The 23,062-nt window shown below is 34.2% G+C and overlaps 1 protein-coding gene across 39 annotated transcripts in view; it reads left to right on the top strand.

The window, feature by feature from the left end:
- The window catches only part of RIMS2 (regulating synaptic membrane exocytosis 2), a 448,889-nt gene that overhangs the window by 293,520 nt on the left and 132,307 nt on the right, over positions 1–23,062 (top strand). For 17 of the 39 annotated variants that reach the window (XM_050971294.1, XM_050971305.1, XM_050971291.1 and 14 more), the window contains one exon: positions 21,824–22,003. The exons of 7 other annotated variants lie outside the window; for them this stretch is intronic. In XM_050971294.1, the coding sequence (XP_050827251.1) occupies positions 21,824–22,003 (180 nt within the window). Of the gene's footprint in view, positions 1–7,404; positions 7,471–8,065; positions 8,174–11,813; positions 11,880–14,327; positions 14,391–17,737; positions 17,813–20,249; positions 20,322–21,823; positions 22,004–23,062 lie in introns of all 39 variants that reach the window. 15 more of the 39 variants (XM_050971298.1, XM_050971306.1, XM_050971304.1 and 12 more) reach the window with 4 other exon arrangements.

A 23,062-nucleotide genomic window follows, 5' to 3' on the forward strand; every position in this document is an offset into this window, starting at 1 on the left:
TGTTTCCATGAAACAGCTTTGGAAGCTGCTTGCAAAAAGGATATTTTGAACTAGTACCATCTTATAGCCATGCTCAGTTGCTAAGTTAAAGTGGGACTGAGAATATGAGTAAAAAAATTCTTTCCTTCCTTTTCTAGGTAATTCAGCATTAAGTTCTCAAAGGTATATTGCACTGAGGAATTAGTTGAAACCACCTACAAAAAGTCTAATGACCTCAAGTCTAGTGGCAATGAAACATTCCTTCAAAACTGAATGCATAGTTAGAATAGAAACTAAAATTATTTTTAAAAACCCTGAAAGAAACATTTGGAGATAATTTTAATTTCAAACACCAGACCCTTAATTATGTAAAATATGGCCATATAATATACTTATTTTTGTAAAATGTGAGAGTAAATTAACAGTTTAGATTTGTATCTGTTGCTATATTAACAAAAGTTGAAATTAGTGTGTGCTGCTAAATCAAATTGAGAAACCATGTCAATTTTTATCCTGTATATTTAATATAGGTCTGCTAGTTAATTGTTATCAAAATGTGAGGTTTTTTTCTGGGTACTCACTCTCTTATGAAGATTTTTAATGTAAAGAAATATGAATGCTTATGACCTAATAAGGCCCCAATTTCCTGAAGAACATTTATGTGTAATGGGATAACCTCGTAAATGTCATTTTGACAGGTTTAGATACATTTTCTGAGACTGGTTTTACCTCTTTTGAGAAACTGAAACTAATCAAACTATAGAAACTATTGAGAAAATTTTGGAAACATTTGGATTTAACCTCAGACTTTTATATTTAATCAATATAATTAGGTGAATTAGAGGAAAAATGTGAGAATCTTAGCATAGTTCCAGAAAGAAAGAAGACAAACAACAACAAAACCACCAAACAATATCTGCGTATTTCTTTCTGAAAGGTATATCAACAGTTAATAACAAGTACCAAGACAGTGTGAGAAAATTGTACGCAGGCCCACAACTTCAACAAACTTAGATGTTATTTAGCAACTATTAAATTAACTGTATTTGATATCTGAGGTGGGTTCTCCATGAGGAATAACATTCCTAGTGGTGAATTTAGCATAGATTTGTTAAGCCAGAGCATTCTGAGAATGTATAACTCAAATAGTCCTGCAGGAGAAATGTATGAGAAAGCTCCTAAAGTAAAAGTTTTTTTCTGAGAGGCACTTACAAGAAAACAAGAGAAAAGGGAAATTATCCACTATTTGTTCATCAAAGCTATCTCACACCTTCCATTTGAAAGAAGAAAAGTTGCTCCCTGTTTTGTTAAACTAACAGGGTAGTCATAAGCATGGTTATTTAGAGAAATGTTGCCCATTACTTTAAAATCACTTTAAAGATGTTATCTGGATGTGCTGGGACTAGCAGGATTATCACACCCTGTTACTGAGAGGAGATTTCCTTCACATATTTGAATACACACTTCTTTTTTTATTTTTTATTCTGTTGAAAACATGTGGATTGGATTTTTAACATGAAGTGAATGTTGAAATACAGCCAAACAATTGCATTTGCTAAAGTCAAACCAGTGAGGACCAAAATAATTCACTACAATGAACCTGCTAAATGTTAGCTAAAACACAGTGTAGGTATCTTCTACTTTTTGACACAAAATTAAAGGTGGGGAAGAGCAGCATAAATTTTGCATTTCTAAAAGTCATCTTAAACTGTGCAGTTGCTTTATCTGTGGGTAGAAATATTATTAAATAGATGCCAGATTAGGTCAAACTAGGTAAAGATTTTTTGATACATTTTTCCATACTAAAACACTGAAAAGAACTGATTTTTTTTTTCAGTCTATATTAAATACAGACCTGAAAATTATGTAACTACATTTGCATTTATTTATAATTTACTTAAATTTTGCTGTAAAATCATTTAAGTTCAGATTAAAATAAAAAAGATATTATAAAGTATAAAGGGTTGCTGAATCTTTGTTTGGGAATTCTGGGATAATTTTTTCAGGTTTCAGTTGTGTGTATCATGTGGGTAATGTACCCATATGGGATATGTAATGTCACTGCTTTGCTTCTTCAAATGCCCAGTAAAGTAAAAGAAATGCATTGCTGAAAATTTGCTTATAGCTATGGTATAAAATGTTTGCATAAGTTTGAATCTCAATAATTGCAGTGTGTCTTTAAGTTCTTTTTCTCCTTTCAAATCACTGTTTAATTGCACAATTATCTGCACCACCCACCTGGTGCCTCTATGAGTCTGCTGAAGGGTGATTATCTCCAGTAGGGATGGAGGAGTAGGAAGGTGGTAAAGAAGAAGCTTTGAGCCTTATTGTTTAAAAAAAAAAACCACTAACAAGAGCCATCAATATATTCCTCAGAATAAAATGCACAAAATGCACACATGCACTTCTAAGTAAAGAAAATCTGTTTTTCCCTTAAAAAATTATTAAATTAAACTATTAATAAATAAAATAGTTCCCAATTATTAAATAAAACTATTCTATTAATGCATTCAATAAAATGTAGCAGGGGAAATTACATTAGCAGTGCTTTATTCTTGAATGGCATTTGACATTTTCTAAGAGTTAAGGGCTTGACTTCTCATTTTGTTCACTTAGTTTTTTGGTGTGATTTGCCAGGTGTTTGGGAAGCAGCATGGAAAATATTCTACCACAGAGAACATTAACTGTTGCTTTGTTCAGATGAGACTATAATCTTTTAGAAAGGTATAACTGGACACTGGAAAAAATGACTAGTTTTAGTAGTTGCTTTCCATTGCTGAAACAAGTTAGCTGTTCATAGAGCTGTGCCTTTTCTCTGAATCCACATTACTTTATTATTCCCAGCTCCTTGTCCCTTGAAAAATTCTGTGCTCAACCTCACAGTCAGTGTGAACCCAAGCACAATTTTTCACTTCCTTCCCACAGTACTTTCCCTAAATTTCATAAGGCAGCTTTCTCTTTTCTACCACTTTCAATGGCTCTTTCCCCCCTAAATTTCCAACTGGTTGACCCCAAGAACCACCTGTTTCTTACTCTGCAGTCTGATTAAGAAATTTCCATTTTATCACATTGCTAGTTTTTCAGAAAATTGTAACTTGGGAAATTGGGGAGCATTTGGTTAAAGGCAAATTCATACCAGTAAAAAATTATATTTCTTTTTAACAATTTAAATAATTTTATAATTTTGCTACATTTAGTCTGTTATTTCAGTTGAAAAAATGTAAAGGAGTGTTACTAAAAATAGAGAATAATACTATTGCAAATGATACAATAGATTGCTTTAATTGCAATCAGATAATACACTAGAAAAAGCTGAATGTAGGAATAGATCAACAGTGACAGGATGAGAAATTTCTTGTGTCAGCTGAGTTTCATTCAGGCAGGTTCTAACAGAAAGGAACACAAAAACTTTTTTTGCATTCAGAATTATTTATGGATATTCCAATAAGCGCAAGGGTGTAATAATGCACAGTACTTTAGCCTTTCCACAAAAACACTTGGGAGTCTACTGCCCACTGTAGTAGTGAAGGTGGAATGTCAATCAAATTTTAGGACCTGGTCACAGAGAGTGAAAATTGAATGGAATAAATTATCTCCTAAATGCCTCTTCTTCACTATTGAATAAAATATCCCAAGCAATGGAGAGCAGGTTAAACTCCCCTTGCTGCACAGGAAGAACAGAAAGGTATTCCATGAAGCTCAAGTGGGGTACTCTGTGTGTGAGTGCTTCCAAGCATGCTTCTGAGACTCTTCTGGTATGCTAAGCCTGATCCTGGATACTAAGTACTTCCAATTTGGCAATCTAATCAGTTGCTGAATTGCTGATTTCTTACCATAATGGTTCAATTAATTTTGTAAGAAAATGGACAAATAGGTGAAAAATATCAGAAAATTTTTAAGTAATTTTCTGTTCACTTTTAAAAAAAGGAAAGCTATCCTGTTTACCTATGTACCTGGAATCTTCTTGTCAGAACAGTGGAAATCACATTTCACCAGATAAGATGTGGAGGGGGATATAGTTGTGTGTGTGTTTATGGTAATGATCATATTGCGAAACCTATTATCCTGCCTCATTAGACTGAGTTCATTATTTTAAGTAAAATGAATTGTTGCTGCAAATTTTCTGTCTATTCTATCTGTAACAAAAAAAGTAATGTTTCATAAGTCTGTGAGGATGCAGGTTAGGTTCATTACTATGCCATTATTTTACATACTAGCACCACAAACTAGTATAATGTAGGAAGTAAAGAATGTCTGATAAGAGGCTAGAAATCTAAATCAAGGTTGCAAAAAAAAAAAAAAAAACCAACCAAAAACCAAAAAGGTATCCTGGAGTTCTTTTGTCATATTGAAAATCTGACATATCTAAATTTTATCCATGTCTCCCTTGTCTTCTGAGCATTCTCATGTATGTGTGCATATAGGGTAATGATTTTTATTAATAGCTCTCATGATATATTTAGTTGAGATGGAGATCTGGAACATACCTGGAGTTCTTTTGCACTTAGGCAATGCAAAGCTTAACGTTTTTACTCCATTGTAATACATTTACTTTATGATTTTAAGCAGTTTATACTGGGGATTAGCCAAATAAATGTGGTGTATGTTTCAGTTTTGGACATTGAGAATAAGTCATGGGCATTTTTGGTGTTGCTAACATATTTATAAAAGAATAAAGAATTTATTTGAACCTAAATATATAAAAATGTATAGTGATATATTTAATGTTAATCAACTAGTGTGGTATTGGCTGGATGCTCAGAAGAAAGATGGCATTGAAGCATTTTGCTCTGCATGTTGAATCAGATTGGATATTAACAAATATTTCTTCACTGAAAGAGAGGAGAGTCTATGCATTAGAACACACTCTGCAGGGAAAGGCTGAGTCGTCATTTCTGGAAGTGTCCAAAAAACAAGTAAAAGTGGCACTTTACAATATAGTTTAGTGGGTATATTGGTATTCAGTCAAAGGTTGTGTTTGATGATCTTTGATAGTGATTCTGTGATTCTGTTAAGTTAGATGGCATGGTTAACATGGGCTCTGAGAAAAAAGGAAAAGTATGAATAGCCAGTAATTCCAGAGGGTCAGGTCAAGTATAAGCTCAAGTTAACCCCACTCCCATATATAGATAGGCAAAGTTCTGGGTGATGAGGAAGCTTAATTTATACTTGTCACAAGTTATTGCATATCAAATTGTATAAGTGGTTGTATCTAAATGCCATCAAAATGCTATCCTACTCTGATTCTGAAATCCTGAACTGAAAGAAAAGAAAAAAACAAAAGAAAAAAGGGAAAAGGTTAAACTTCCCGCCTGAAATTCCCATGAAAAAAATCTCAGAACTTGGTAAGCACACTGGAGTTCTGAGTTTCTAGAAGTATCAGAACAAAACTCAATACCAGAAGTTGGGCAATCAACATAGTTTGGTGGAGATATGAAAAGTTATTAGGACTGAAATCCTAAGCAGAACACAAACTGATGGTGTCATTCATGTACAAAGAAGTGAAGTGAACAGTCTGGGGTGTTCCTTCTTCTGGGCAGTAAGTAATCTACTTGCAAATAGCATGTGCATTTCTGTGCACATTCATTTTCTGCAACACATGTTCTGCCTGAAATCCTAGTTTTGTTTAAGATATTGTTTATTAAATAATGGTTAAATATATTGCATTTATTGATGTCATATATTTTTTCAAAGACTACCAGGAAAACTAGTCAGCAGTTCACTGGAAAGATAAAGTGAATTGTTAAGATTAAACTGTCATCTACCAGCTGGAAACACTTCATTGCTTATTAATAGTAGAACAAGAGTTTTGAGATGTTAATTCTGGGGTTGCACCTGAATAATTTAAAGGCATATTTATGTGGACATAGCCTGGAAATGTATCCATGCAGTAAGAGAATAACCTGGTATGCAGTTGTTTTTGCCGTCATTGTACATTTAGCTCCTGGGGGCCTAGACTCCTACATTATTATTTGATTGTTCTTCCTGTGGGTGTACATACATTCCAAAGAATATTTTAAGATCGTGGTGAATTTTTTTAATGTTTCTTGACAACATGCTGACTGACAGCCTGTTATGGGTAGACTGCTTTTGATACTTAAGTCTTTATATTACTTTAGAAACATTCATAGTTTTTCACAGCTTGCAGTGTAAACTCTATGACTGTTATAAAAATTATTAGTCGTTCTATGAATTTTAACTATACCATGTCAAATTGGGCCCTGTTGAATTGTCTACAGCTCCTAATTCTTGTAACAAACTGCAAAGTTTAAATTGCATAATCAGGGATTTAAGTTAGTTGTTTACAGTGGAAACTCTTTTGCATTTATTTGACAAGAAGCAACACCAAGACATCTCATGCTATATATAATTGACCTAAGAAAAGGAATATTTTCCTATGGGTGATGGTGCATTTTATCCTCATGCAAAAGAGGCAAATATAATAAGTGTAGGTAATATACCTACTGGTAACAGTGTGTTTGATTACTGGGAAAACAGTAATCATAAACAAATTACGATACGAGAAATAAAAATGAAGGATGAGATTTTCCATGTTTCTGGAGAAGTCAATTTACACTTCCAATGTGGACAGTTGTGATTAAACTTCCCTTTGAAATATCGCAGCTTTATGGAAACTGTAGTCACAAACTCCTTGCTAATGGTAAACCCCTCTCTTTTCCAAACCCTTTTCCCTGTACTGTGTGCATATATTTATAGAAAAAGTAAAATGGCTTTTTTCTATTTTTGATAATTGGAGAATATTTAGTGTAACAAATATATTTAAAATATATAAATTTTGACATTGTTTCATAGTACAAATAAAATATAAATAACTTAGTTTTATTATACGAATTGCATTTGGGTTTTTTTGGCATATTCTGGTACTGATGTCATATCTCTTAATTATTTATTTAAATAATGAAACACTTTGATCTAAATTCACCTTTTATCACAATATGATCAGTATTAGGAGAGCATACACTTAGAAATGGGAAAGCTCTGGAGCTATGTGGGGACAGATTTCAAAATGGTGGTAGCCTTTCGGACAGATTGGGTAAATCTCTTTCAAAGATGTTATTCATACTAAAGTTATGGCTGCCTTCAAACAAGGAAATAAGCAATCCAACTTCATGAGTTGCTTTCAGAGATTTATGCATTTTTTTCTTCCTAACTGAAATACTGTAAAAAATCCCAAATTTTAGCAATCTCCTTGGTCCATAATATCCCACTGGCTTCTCAGAATAAATGTGTGAATCATCTAGATAATTTTATGTTTTAAACCCTATATCATATTATTTTGTTAATAAGTCCAGTGTTCTTAAACCATCATGTTATGATTATAATGTTTTCTGGTTTGTGTTGTGTATCATTCCTTCTCCATCTTATTGTCTCATATCTGTATTTTTCTTTCTGCCATCACCTCAGTCATTATGTTACTTTACCTCGTTCCCGGTACACCCAGTCCTCAGATCACCATTACAGGGATGTCAGGTATATTTTTTCCTCTGTGTGACTATGTGTGGGTAATGCATGTACTTCTGTGTACCTACATGTCCACTTCTGGCTTTATTTGTCTGTGTCTAGTGGTAGAAAACTTAGAAGTTGAGTTAGTACCATCATTAGATTTGTTAAAATAGTGTGCACACAAACACTGGGTAATTCTTCCTGTGCTTCACTTGAATATTTTCTCACTGCCAATAGTCTATAATTGATGGTCCTCAAAGATAATTTTTTATTTACATCACTCTGATGTCTTTTAGAGAATATATAAAGAAAATAATTTAAACCAGCAAACACTAATACCTGCTGATACTGTGATTTTAGTATGCATAAAATCATATATGAGTGACTGTGTTAAAGGTAATGATAAAACTGGAGAATGATACCTTTCTCAGTCTAGTAGATCTTGTAGCTGTGAGCCAATATACTTAAATTTTTAAAAGTAGTTTTGCAAAGTTCACCGAAGTTCCAGTCATGTTCTGTTCCAGTGTTTTGTTCTGTTGCTGACATTGCTTCCTTTTCATGTTTTGTGCTCGTTTCATCTTTTTGTTGCTTTTCATTGTGTTCACCCATTCTGTTTTGGCAGCCAGGATCACACAATGTACCCTCTGTTTTGTGAAGATGCAATCAGATTGCTCCGCTCCCGTACCATGTGCCGTACCTATTCTGAGGGTGCTTACTATGATCTGGAGAGGTATAACTGCTATGGAGTGTGCCATTAGCTCTGCCACACTGACAATGCCATCTTTGATTTACAAACTGGGAATGGGACCTGTGTTTTAAGAGATAAACACATGCAGTGAATATGTTTTTACAGTATTCTGCATCCTAAAACTGACTACTTGGGGCCATGGGTATATCCCAAGAGGTACCAAATAGCTCTGCAGAAGCCAGCTTTAAATAGATTATATGGATATTATATATCTGTGTCTTTTATAACCCTTATTTTTGCTGGAATTTTCCAGAGTTCTTGTAATATTTATTATTCTCTTTGAAATAACAAGGAAAAGCCTATCTACTTTAAAGTACACAGAAAGAGTGTCTTCTGAAGTCTTATACTATGTTTAACTGAAAAATAGAGTGAAAACTGTAAGTGTATGCTTATGTAAGCTTATGTTGTATATATTTTTATGATGCATATTCTGTGATTTAGGAATAATTGTACACACTCACAATACCTGTGTGTGATTGCAGAGCATCATAGTTCCTATTTACACATGAAGTATATGGAGAGAGAATTTGAGCCCATAACAATTTCTGTGAAATAACTTGCCACTTGAAATACAGTGGCTTTTAAGTTATGCTGCTCAAGTACTATAATTAAGATATTTTCAGAAATGTTGCAAACTGAAAAAGTTTACATAGTTGTGTGTAAACAGAAATAAGAATATCAAGCTGAAAACTGTAAGCCAATAAAAAGGAAGTGGTGACTTCAGATCAGATACAATAGTTGATCGAGGTGCTACTTTACAAGAGGGGCCACATAAACATTTCCAAAGCATAAAGTAAAGAACTCTTTATATATAAACTTCATGGCTGCCCTCTGGATATGAGTCTGAGAAGTTCATTAATGCTTGCTCTGTATTCAGATCATGTCACCATATTTTTAAGTGAATGTGAAATTACTTTTGGATGCAGAAACAAGAAAGGATCTGAAAAATCCTTTCAAAGAAATATTTCTTTTTCAAAATTCTCTAAAGCTATAGTATATTAAACATTTTAACATTTAGAACTCAGTAAAGCATTTGTTTTGAAATGATGCTCTTTTACATGAAACCTAGTATAAAGACAGTGTATAATTAGTTCTGTCCACATATAGAAACTTTGATAAGGAGAGGGATTTTTTTGTTTGTTTTCTTCAAATGCATGATGAAATGTGCTTATTTTTATGTTATTTCAATAATTAATTTTTATTTATTTATTTTGTTTTGCCTTAGATATATACTCTGATTTGCACTAGATTGTCTGAACCCATTTCAGGTTGCTGGTTATGTCTGTGACTGTTTGGATTTTAGTGAAAGTTGGAGCTATTCTCAAATTATTTTACTTTGAGGTTCTTGACTTGTAAATCTCAGTCTTCATTTCTGAACTTAATCTCTCAAAAATACAATCAATGAAAATAAAGGGCAAAAGTTACAGTACTTCATAAAGATGAAAAAGCTAGGATTCAAGCAGCTGGAAAATCTTTTCCAGGGCTTTTTGGAACAGAAGGCTATTAAAGCTAATTCTGTCTGGGATCAGAAATGAAATCCAGCATGAAGTGGAATTTATCTAGCTCACTGTTAGAACAGTATCTCAAGATTCCTTGGGCCTAGAAACTGATCCTGGATTCTATGATCCTCTTGAATCTAGGCTGCCTGAGGGTAAAATTAGTGTTCAAGTTACTTGAGTCATCCTACCAGATATGAACTCCTCTCAATACCTCACAGCTGCAATTGTAGTTCCTGGATTTTCATCCTTTTTGTCTTCCTGTATTCTAACAGCAATTTAGGAACAGCATAATCATTATCCAGGTTCTCCTTAGACATTGAAAAACATGAAGTAATTTTCTATTCCTCATTTTTATTGTAAATATATGAACATTATTTTTAAACAATATTTCCTCTTTTATCTTTACACTTTTTCCCAGTTCAGTGCTTACTCTAAAATGCTTTTGTAGGCCAAGGTCTTTTTCCTGCCTCCTTTGTTCCACCTTCTTAATCAATGTCTTGTTGATATCAAGCAACCACATTTCTTCCTGTCTTTTACTTTGACTATATCATGCATATGAAACAATTTTCCAGTTTCCACTATTCACCAAAATAGCAAATACTGCTCTGTACAGTCCAGCATTCAGGAAAATCTCTCATCTGGGACAGAGAGTTTTTTATCTCATGTCACTCTGAATCCATCAGTGTCTGCGTCCTGCAGGCAAATAAATGATATAAACATATTAGTCAAAAGTACTTGCTTTTGTTATTCATGGCTCCTTTAATTGCTTATCTTGTAGTCATTCACAGCCACCCCATTAACTCTTGTGGTCTCTTCTAGCATTTTTTTCCTTTTATTTTTTTTCCCCACTACTTGATTCTTGAGTGACTACTTGATTCTCTTCTGTCTTTTCTCTGCTGAAGTTTGTGTCAGTCACTGCTGATCTGATATGACAGACTTCAGTTCATTACTGCTAGGACACATTTACATTACCAAAAACCTTAATTTCTGATCTCATTCTTAGGTTATAATTTTGTTTGTCTGAAAGCTCCCTCCTTTTGAAGAAGTCCAACTCTTTCCCTCCCAAAAGGAACAGCAGCCTTGACAAGATATTTACTCCAGCCTATGCCTAAGAAAGGCAATAAGCACCTGTGCATCTTCAGTGACTTCAGAGCCCTTAGGACCTTTCTGGGGTCTTCCCAAGAACATCCTGCTGCTCAGCGCCACACCCCAGTTTCCCTTGACTCTTCAAAGTTGCAGGCAGCAGGGCAGCACCAGCTGGGATCAGTTCACCCTGCTGCAGCTACTCACTCTGCATGTGCACAAGGCAGCATGGTTGGACATGTTGAGCTTTACTTACACTTTTATTTATATCCCCCAGTTCAGAATCCTACAGAGATATATGGGCTAATACATAATTTGACAGTAACACATTTTGAATTGTCTGACACACCAGTGATCTCAAAAACAAAGTAATGTTCTCAAGGTTCTTATTCCTAACCTTTTTTTGTGTTTAAAAGAATATTAGCAGTTAATTCCAAACAAAATTATGCTGAAAACCTCACTGTATGAAATTCTTTTTCAGCTTATCTACCTCAGAGCTCAGCTTAATCAGCAAGAACACCACACTGTGCAATTTATTGTTTCCACTTCCTTTGAGTTTAGCATTTGTAGGTCCATAAAAGCTGGTTTGTGTATGTTTTGTGCAGGATGTGAGGTTTCCTTCAGGCAGAATTTCTGTTCTTTCACTTAAGGAATTAGATTTTGCTTCCATTTTCTTTCCTGACTTTTTTTTTACCCAGCAGACATTTTCTAACATCAAAATCCTATTTTGTGGAACATTCTCTGTTGTTCAAACACTAGTTTTCTGTCTATGTAACTTTTTAGTTTTATGAAATACGTGTGCATTGATCAAGTGTTCTTAGTAAGTTGTTAATTATTTCTGAATCGAAATTGAAAGCAGAATTTTAAGTTTCATATATATACATATATATATGAAAATATGTGTTCAGAGTACATAGCTGAATTGAAGATAAATGAACTCTACCTTCATCACATCTTAATGATGGAGTAAGGGAATACATAATGAAAAAAAGTGCCCTCTAAAATGTCTGAAATATCTGTGCTATTTATTCCACATTCAGGAGGACTAGGCAGGAGAGAAGAGTGCCTAATTCATATTATGATGACACAGCCTATACTCCTGAAAGGTATTTTAATTTATATAGTAAAAATAGATGGAGTTGAGTAATAAATTTTTATGAAGCGTAGTCTAAAATTCTAATTGACCTAGACTAATGATATTTAAATTTACAGTGCACTTTATGCCATATTTCTCTAAATACAGAACAACTAATCTCCATAGTTTTAAGTACCTCATTTCCTTTTTAGCCCTCCATTAATTTGACTTTGGATTTTTTAAGCATAATTCTTAGCTTGAAAATTTTTTATTCATTAGATGTGGGAGGAAAACTGAATAGCACAGAGGAGCTTAGGTACAACTGAAGGTTTTTTCTAAACTTAACTGCATCATGATTCTAATGGCTAACCTTTTCTGTCACTAGGAGTGATTCTAGGGCAATTTACAGTCCTCAATTTCATTCTTTCAATAACCTGAGTACCCTAAGATGGTACTCAGTTTTTAGCATGTTACTGCCCACATTGACTTAAAAAAGGACAGCTCAAATGCCTTCAAATTGGTTTTGAGTGTTTAGCATGCTAGGAACCTCAGTACTGTTGCTCTTCCTAAATTTTGTTACGTATATAATGTATCATAATGAGCATAATATCACTGAAATCTGACATGCAATCTAAAATTCTTTGGAGTGTCTCTGGAAATAGTTATTTGATAGCAGCCATTCATATTTAAAGAGATAGGCCAAAAGAGAAGGAAATCTGAAGAAAAGAGCAAGTCAGTGTTCCTCTCCCTCTTTAAAATTAGATGTTTTATACTTCTCTGTGCATTTTAAAGTCAATGTCTGATTTTTGTCTATGTTATGGGAACAGGTAAAGCAGGGATCTTTTCCTAACAAATAGCAAGAAATGTTTGTTTTTATTTGATTGCTATAAATAAATACAGTCATATTTAAGAAAAAATAAAGTGCACTGCAATTTTAAACCCATATTTATGTATTTATGGTGTCTGCAATAAAGTAGTTTTAGCAAAAACTCCTATTTAAAATACTGGTTAACTGGAGAGACTGGCTTTGGTTTTGAGGATATGGATTATCAGGGAGAGTGTAAAGATGTACCTGTCATACTCCAGCAGTATTCTAATTGATACGGGATTAAGTCTAAATCTAATCTAAAACTTAAGTAGATTTAACTGAAATGACTTTCATCCAGCCATTGATCTGGCTATAAACCATGGGAAAAGAAAAAGAAAAGCTGCTCCCCATGCCATCCAATTGGACATAGAATAAACAAGGGCATTTACACATTGACATTTACATATATTGCGCCTCATACAGTCTTCCCTCAACATAATATCCAGGAGATGTGGGATTGTGAAGTTTTTGAGTATACTGCAACCCTCAGATTCTGCAGCATGAGGAGTTTGGAGAAAAGGCAGACAAGCAAAAAATACTGCTGTGATTCCCAAGAACAGATTAATGAAAATTCTTGTATCAATGTATTCAAGCCATTAAAAAGCTTTTCCTTTAGCCTACGGCTAATATTTTAAATACATATAAATGATTTTTTTGGTCCAAATTGACAGCATAATGGTGTCTTGATATTTTCTGATAATCCCTGTCTGCTCACTCACTATCATGTGGAAATCATTGAATACACACAACATAGCAGTTCCCTGGCTTTACCCTAGAGAGATCCAGAAAGTACAAAACTCCAGAGATTTAGTTGAAACTCCTTAGCCAAATGGTGGATGATTTTTATATAGTTTTAATATGCTGGACTAGTGGCACATAGGCAGTTTATCCCCTGATTTCTTAAAGCAGCTTTTTTTTTTTTTTTTGTCTGAATATTTCTTTTCTCAATGGTTTTTCTTAAGATAAAATACTTCTATATGTGTTTTTTGTTGTCTTCAACTGATGTGCTGCTGCAAATGCTTGGGCAGCCCATATTCAGTACCTGGAAGAACAATTTAAAGAACACTTTAAAATTTACTTAGTTTTCATTGTTTGATCATTGAGGTGAATTTTTTCTGCTTCTTACATACCTGTGAGAAACCAACTATCCTATCAAATAGAAAAAAAAAAAATTACAATTGGCAAGGTCATGTATTTGAAGTTAAAAGCAATATTTTGAATTCTTAATGCATATTAGGTTATTTTTGTTAATGTTTTGTGTCACAATTAGTTTATTATCCCACAAGCTCAATGGCTATTGAAAACATAAGGACATTTATGTATGAAAAGATCAATTAGTAGTAATGTAACTGAAGTTTATGACTTAACTGCTGAAAAGACTAGAGGTAAAATACAATGATTATATAAGAGAAAAAGCCCTGTAATCTTCTTTGTGTTTGGTTTTGAAAAAGTTGGTTTTCTTCATACCTGAAAGAAAATATGAAATGTACAAAATTATGTTAAAACATTTGAAAATCTTCCCATTTTGTTGAGATGTGGTCATGTCACATGAATTAGAGTGAATATAATCATTTTTTAATAACACTTCTTTATTTTGGCTGCATTGTAAAGGTGGTACAATGGTGCAAGTTCATGGGCAGATGATATAGTCAATGGTTCAGCTGAAAAATATGGGTAAGTAAAGAGTGTAGTGTTACAGATAAAACTAAAATGTATTTTGGATCTTCATGATAAGAGTTCATTTATAATTGTACCAAATTTATTCCTAATAAATGTATTTTTCTTGATGTCTTTCTTTCTTGACTCAGAACCAAAGCACTTATGTTCTAGTCTTTTTTCGAAGCTTAAACTGTTTTATTCAGTTAGAAACAGAAAAAGAACATTAATTATGTTTGAACTATTTTTAAAACCTGTTCTCACTGTTCAGGGCTGCTTTAATGAAAAGAGGTTTTTTAGTGATACCTGCCTACATCTGCAGTGTTGGGGAAGGTGTCTGTGAAACCTAATCCTTTTTTACTTTTAGAAATAATCCCAATTCTATCTGTCTAACCTGTCTCCTTTTGTGATTGATGCATAACCTGTGCAAAGTGCTGTGTGCCTTTAGAATCTGTAGCTCTTCCCAGTTGTGGCTGGTTTCTGATCAAGAAAGCACAGAAATTTTCATTGCTTTTAGTTCATTGACTTTACTGCTTCTCCCTCATTTTCTTATTGCTCTTGCAAGAATTTTCTTTTTTTTGACTTCCTTTGTGAATGTGAACAGAGAACATGAGAGACTGTAAAATTAAAATGTAAAAAAATCTGATAAAACCCAGAATGAATCCATCAATATTCTAATGTGGGGTTCTCTCTTCTTTAGAGAGGAGGGATTTGTGCAGGTCTTTTGCCTAAACATTAGTGCAGTTGCAGAGACTTGAGACCATATATATTCTCTGGCTTTGTGAACCACAGTGCCACTGTTCTTTGGCTCTTCATTTTTAAGTGCACAGCAAGGGTCATACTTATTACTTCACCCTGGAAACTGCATAAGCAAACTGAAAATGAACAGCATTTAAAGGAGGTTGTTAAGAGCTTGGTGTAACTAAAGCTTTTGCTTTTGACAGTCACATGAAATAGTCTTGTCTTTCCTCTGTTTTCTTACTTTTTATGCTGAATAGATACTAACATAGGTAAATATTGGGGTTAAATATCTAAAAATAATTTTTTAACATGAAAAAGAGACTTATTGGTTACTACTCTCCTTCTCCCTTTAAATTTAGCTCCTAAAATGTTTGGCAAAAGAAAAAAAAAGATAAAATCATTTGTTGTGCACCATTATGACTTTTAAATAAAACCTAAGGCATAGAAAACACTTTAGTAAAGACTGCTGAAATGGATCAGATTCTGTAGAGATCAATGGATTTAGAGAGTGCCTTTAACAGAAACTGAATGCTATTTTGCTCATTCATAATTTAAGAACTTAAAAGATTATAAAATCTTACATACCTGCTCCTGTTTGAATGATCTGATGGAAATCCTGGTCTCATCAAGGGACAAAACTCTTGATATCAGAGAGGTCAGAATTACAGATCTATTGCCAAAAGTTAGGAAGAAGATAAACATGTTGCTGCAGTATATAGAACTGCATAGTTGCAACTCTGGTTGTGGTAATTTGCTATTTAAATATCTGGCATATTATTGGTGTTTGAAAATGTCACTGAAAAGAAAGCCAACTATGTTTATGTGCCATATAGAAATAAAGTTATATTTAAGATCTGAGGAAAAAAAATCCCACAAAATCCATCAAAAGCCAAGTACTTTTCGTATTTTGCATTTAGTACTGCACTTTAAAAAGACATATTTAAGTTTTATGCTTAGTTTTAAGCCTACAACTACTTCAGTTGATTAGTTTATAGTCTAGGTGCTCTGCGTTTGAATACTCAAGCTCAACTAGGAAACTCTTCTTTTTCATTGCTTCCCTCTCAAGGTCCTCTATGCATTGTCTTATGTACCACTATACTTCAGTCATGAGACATCTTAATTGAAACCTGGCATGGTCCTGATTTTGCTCATCCATCATAGTATAATATTCAAGTTGAGTGGGTGAAATATTGTGTTCTGAAATGGGAAAAACTGTGGAATATATTTGTAATATAAAGCTGAAAGTGTTATATTTTGGAATATTTCCAGTACTTTAATGGAAGTTTAGATTATTATCTAGAGAGAATCACTGCAGTAGATTCAGTTATGCAACTGAGCTGGGGTGAAGGAGAGGAGAGGATTTCAGCTCTCATCTTTGAGAATTTTGAATTCCCAGCTTTTGAATCCTAATCAGCTTTATCATGATCTTCAGTGAGTCATCTCATGAACATAGAGATGCTTATTCCTGCAGGGTGATTCTTTTACACGTGTCAGTTGAGGGTCTGTGTTAAGGATGTTGAAAGTTAGAAGTAGTTGGCAAAATACAAGATATTATATAAGGCAGCTGGCTATATAAGTCAAAAGACACACTGCAAGTACCAGAAGAAATAAAGTAAAAACATCTACAACTTTTTTGCACATAAAAATGATATGAAATGCATATCATTTCAGTCTTCCAAGGCTTTACATTACTTATTGGTTTTATTGATATTTGATTGTAATAGCTAGTTAAAGCTCTAACTGCATCAGAAGAATCATAAAATAGTTTGGGCTGAAAAAAACCACTGTCTGCTCTAACTCCCTCTGTGAAGTACGACTTTGCTATTCCTCAGCAAATATATCAATGATGACACATATTTTGGAGAGTACAGGTGTAGATCTATATGCTTTCCTTAAGCATTTTTATGATTGTACCATGCCACGTGTTACCATGGTCAGCTGTGTCGGCAACACATGGTCATGAAGTGACTGCAGTGTCAGGTCCAGATGCCTGAGCAAGCTGTGAGCAATTGCAGTTCTGTGGCTGCAGCATAACACAGGAGTGGAGAGTGCCTGGGATCATGGCAGAGTTCCCTGCTTTGTCTGCTTAGCTGAGTTAGCAGAAGAGTTCAAACTCTGTCATTTTGCAGTTAATCATGCCTGTCACTGGCATGGAGATATAGTGGTGGTTATCCCATATAACACAGGGCAGTTTGCATGTGACCAGATCATATCAGTGTATGGATGCATGTATATATGTACATATATGTGTGTGTGTATATATATTACATATATTAAAATTATTACAGCAAACAAAATGTCTTGTTTTACCTTGTTTTTAAACCAGAGTACCTAAAAGCTTTACATTCCTGTCTTTTAAAAACTATAGCAGTGCATGGTTTTATATTAAGTTCCTTTATGAGTGTAGAGGAGCTTTCCTTTATGAGTATAGATGAGTTAGTTACTTGCTGAGATATCCTGTCACGAGTTTTTCTAGAGATTGGACAATGTACTGCTCTTTCCCATTTTCCATTGCAATATTTATGACTCAAATTTAAGTTTTTTGGTACTAGAAATATCATTTGGTTTTAGTCATGCTTATCTATGTTATGCTAACAGAGGATCTTGTGTCTGTGACTAAACAGCAAAGTTCCTATAGCTAGTAGAAGAATAACTTGTCCAAGGATTGAAATTCAGCAGCCATCCACAGACACTGACAGGTATTGCCATTGTGTATTAGCTGGAGTTTGAAATTATGATACTTAGAAAGTGTGTTGTTGTCTTCTTGTTTTGTTCAGTGTTTCTAGATGAAAAAGATACACTAGGAGCTGAATTGTAGTGGACTGTAATCCTACAGCACTTCTATTTTTATTTCTTCAGTTTTTTGTTACAAGAAAAAAGCCTAATGCTAAAATGGTGATTGGCGTGATCTTATCATTTTTACAGAGTAAAAATATTTAACATGGGCTTTTAAATAAGTGGTTTTCAGTAATTTTTTGGGGAAAAAAAATTCTATTTGTTATGTAAGCTGTTACAATTGCTTAATGTTGGAAAATGTTAATTTTTTTTATAAAACTTTCTCTATCCATAAGTTTAGATCAATGACTAATAATTTGTTGAAAATTCTTTTTTATTTGTTAAGAAAAGTAACAAATCTGAAAAATTAAAAATCAGAAAGTCTTATTTACTGCATTGGGAAAAGAGTTCTCATTTGAAATTTGCAGTATATATATATATATAGATGTGTGCGTGTGTGTGTGTGTGTATGTGTATATATATATACATATATATATATATGTAAATTGAGATCAATCAGTATATAAAATAAAATCTGAGAGCACCTTTGGTTAAGTACTACAGCAACTAAAGTTTACAATGATATTAGATTCTAGTTCTAATACTTGAACAAGAAATTAGAACAAGAAATTAGAAAGAAATTAGGTTTGGAACAAGAAATTAGACTGTGAATACTCACAGAGCTTTCTGTCTAGTGGCTTACAGAGAGCTCAGACAGTCTCATAGGGATTGGCTTGCTTGGTTTAGAAGCAAACACTGCTGTACCTGTTCCTCAGAGTAAGGGAGAGTTATTCTTACAAGTCTTGCAGACTTTGGCATGGAAATTAGCCATCTGCCATGCCCGTCTTCCCTAGCAAAAGGAGAAGGGTGCTACAATAGGCAGTACTAGATGGAGGAAGTCATTATTTGATGTTTCATTAACTGTATTTTCATAATGAAAAGTCTGTTAGCAAAGTTAAGCAGTGCTAGTGTACATTAAAATATTATATTGATGTTGAATAGTTTAACTAAGACTACCATATTTCCCTCTTTAAAATCAGTAATTCATATAATATGATTTATAAAGAGAAAAGAAGAAATTTTCATCTAGAAAATTTATAACTCTAAGTCTTTAAGAATGATGTCTGAAAGTTTAGAAACTTCCATTTTTAATTTAACTTCCTTCCATAAGTATGGCTGGATTTAGATATTCATGCCTAACTGTTTACAGTGGTAAGGAAGGGGTTTCACTGCACAAGCAGGTTTTCAGATCGTTTTCCTGTAAAAGAGACAGTTACTGAAGACTGTAGTACATGTGTTTACTGTTTAAAGGATAAAAGAATAAGTGAGGATGAAGACCAGAGAGTAAAACTATTTTTTGGATTGCTCCTTATATGAGCAAAACCACAAAGTGAAGCTTTCAAATGGAAGACTGTCCCCTTGTCATGGCCCTCCATTTGCTGTAGTGGTTATTGAGAGGATTGCAGCCTGTAGCCTGGAACCTGAGAGTGACAATCACTTTGGCCTCAGGACTCAACTTAGTCTTCAAATCCTTCAGTCTACAAAACAGCATTGCCTCAGCTTCAAATTTTTCTGCCAAAATCCACTCTCTCCTTCACTTCAGGGAACTCCTGGTTGGTTTTGCACTTGAAGGAAACGCCAGTTGGAGATTGTAGCAACTGTGTATTGCCTTTATCTGTCTGGCTGCAGTTGCTCCATGATGTTCTGCAGAGCACAAAACCTGCCCACTAAGCCATTAGTATTGATCCCAGTGGTAAGAATGCCTCCTTCCTTCTAATCAGGCAATAGGTCAGAGCCTTAATATCCTAAAAACTATTTTTTATACCTATAGAGCTAAAGAGAATGAGGTCTTAAGAGTAACAAATGGGAGCCTTAACTTCTCATAAAGTCTTTATGAGAAGTATGTGGTTGCCACTCACCTGTTCCTCTGTGGGTCCTACTGCTTGTTGGAAGGAGAGAGGGATGGAGCATGGAGTGATACCCTCACCGTATTGCCCAGTCCCTGCTGCTGGGTGATCCAGCAGTCCTCTACTCAATGACAGGAGAAATGCTGACAGGCCCAAAAAAGTCTCTGTTAGCTAATTAATATTCTTAAATATGTGGATAAATAAGATGAGGGTGGGTTTTTCAAGACCTGGATATAATTATTTGTAATTTTGTTGAATTTAGGAATATTTTTTCTTGGACTTTATTCCCATAGTCAAAGAATCTATTCTATGGTCATTTCTTGCCATCATGCAGATGGGTGACATTTTTATCACCTTCCATAACACTGAAACCTCACTTAAAATGTTACTTAAACTAAGCAGCATTCCTATTAAAGCTAAGGTTGTGTTTCTCTGTCTATCAACAATGTAAAAGAAGCGAGACAGTGGATGTTTTTGCTGATGAAGCTTCCTATTCAGAAACAGAGCTGATAGAAGAAGAAGTGAGGTAATCTTGTTGTGGTTTCGTGCCAGGCTCATTGTACTTTTCCTATGATCTTTAGTGCCTCAGCTTATAATTACCATTTTTGTGTTTCACTGTGGCGTGTTTGCTTGTTAGGAGCTTATAGATGTAGGTTCATGATGTACGGTATGATTGTGAATCTGTCTGTGGCAAGCCCTTTGTATGCTCTAGGAGTGCAATTATGACCTCATGGAAGGCCTGAATATTGAATGAAAATGAATATTTTATAAACACATTCAGCAAAGTCAGCCACTACACTCTTTTACAATGCTTTTAGAAATAAAATGCTGTTACTAACATAAAAATCTTCATAATAAGGCTGTGGTATGTCTCTCTCCTTTTTGATACTAATTAAAATTTGACTTCTTGTTACACTTAATCACCATCAAGCCACTCATTGTATTAACTGACTTCATTGTAAAATGCATGACTTCGCTCAAGGAAAAGTCCTGAAGGGTACACATTCCCCATTTGTATTCTGTATCTGTTCAGTTACTCAAGGAGAGCTGGGAGGAGTGTGGTTTTAATAAATAGCTGCATTAGGGTATGGATTTTACTTTTTAAATTGCCTTGATTTAATATATTTCAGGATATTGCTAACAAATATTACTCCTTGAAAACAGACCAATTACATTGAGAAAAAAGGTGGGGCTTGATTAATTTCTGAAATAATGACCTGATTAATAGCCTAAGATAGTGAAAGATATCACTGCTTGATCAAGAAATTCTCTTTTACTCAATCTAATTTCTTCCCATTACATCTCTAACAATAACTTTTTCCACTGCTGTTTTGGTACAGTTCCATAGGCTGTGAGTTAAAAGAATTTTTAAACTGCAAACCAATTTTTTTCTAGTTGTTGGAACCTCTGTAAATACTGATGATGTAGATTCATCTGGTTACAGTCTCAGCACCACATATGAATCTATCACTTATTGACTAGCCTGTATATAACAGACATCCCCAAGTCTAAGAATAGTTAACAGTGCTACATGGTAATTATAACATCTAGATTGTGGACTTTCCTACAAACAAGAGTGCTACCTCTAGAGAGAATACAATCTTTTAAGAAATCTGTAAAAATCTATACATATGAGGGAAAAAAATGCACAGCTAAACTGCTCAGTTAACAAGTTCTTAGCTTTACTGAGACTTAATATTATGTCAGCTACTCTTTTATTCACAGGTTAATACATTAGTAGGCAAAATAATAATATTTTAACCCAGAAATTGTCAGGAAACAGACTATTGCATGGATAGTCATTACTGAGACATTGGAAACATTTCAGCCCATTTATCAAGAGTATGGAGCAAGTCAAATCATATGTGTAAAAAAACTGTATGTTATCAAGAAGTTATCTCAGAAAATTTATTCCCCCTAAAAATGTATGCAATAAATGATTTGCTCCAAACCAGTATCATGCAGCATATTTTATACCTGATAGAAAAGTCAAAGTTCAACTGAGCTGCTTTTTGACTAACATTACAGGAATTGTGAAGCAGCAGATAGACAGCCATATCAAAGATCCAGATCAACAGAGCAACGTCCTGTGCTAGAGCGGACCAACTCCCGCTCCCGATCCACAGAGCGTCCTGACTCAAACCTCATCAGGTCGATGCCTTCATTAATGACTGGAAGATCTGCCCCTCCTTCACCCGCCTTACCGAGGTGAAACAGACAAATAAGTCGGACTAAACCCCTTCTGCCCCACCAGCTCACCATTTTATTTTCCCAGTAGCTGATTGGTATCGCGTCATCCTTAGCCTATCACTAGCAGCAATAGATACTAACCCTTTCAGTGTGAACACACTATTTATATTCTACTCTGGATATAATGGTGTGACTGCCATTGCAAATTGCTTGCTAACAGTATCTAACTACGTTTGTTTATGATTTCTCATTTGTCAGGAATCCTGGATGGTTTCCACATAAAGCACCTCATAACTGTCATATTCTTCTCTTACAGAATGAGAAATTATTTGTGTTCATCAGACATTGCTTATGGAACAATCATCATAACATCAAATGAAACTATTTTTTTTTAAAAAAAAGTTTCTGTAGATGCACTGTACTAACTTTGTCTATTACTTATCATTTTAACCACCATTTTCTCTGACTACATTTTACTGTGCCATAGTCTGTACTGTTCCTGTTTGAGTACCCCTTATTGATATTTTGAGGATTTCTATACATTATTCTTAGCTTAAATAAAAATAATACAATAAAAAGATTAGCATAATCTGTTCTAGATCGTGTTCAGGAAAGCCTCTCTGTATTTTAGAACTGCAGAATACATTCTTTTGTTTTCTGAAAGTTAGAGTTAGTATCTTCAAATCCCCAGTGAAAATTGAGTCAAATATCATTGTCTTTCCTCGGTTCATTATTCTGTTTAGAAAAATTCATGTAATCTCACTGCAACTCAAAGATAATTTAAAGAAAATACAAGCTGAGTAAAGATAATTGAATTTGACTTGTGAATAAATTTATGTGTATGTGGCTGTTATATCCATATGCACATGAATATGTGGGCAACACATTTTCTGGTTTGACTGTGTGATAAAGAACCTTATGGAAGCATCCTCAGCCTCAATTTGGCTTCCTTTTAATGGAGAGATTTCTCTTTTTCAATCAGGTCTTTTTCTGAATAGAGATAATAGTTTCCCTCTGGGAGTGCAAGGGTCCCAAGTGATGTAAAGTCTGCTTAGTCACGTTATCAGTTCTTGACGA

This window comes from Serinus canaria, chromosome 2 (assembly GCF_022539315.1).
Source record: "Serinus canaria isolate serCan28SL12 chromosome 2, serCan2020, whole genome shotgun sequence".
NCBI lineage: Eukaryota > Metazoa > Chordata > Aves > Passeriformes > Fringillidae > Serinus > Serinus canaria.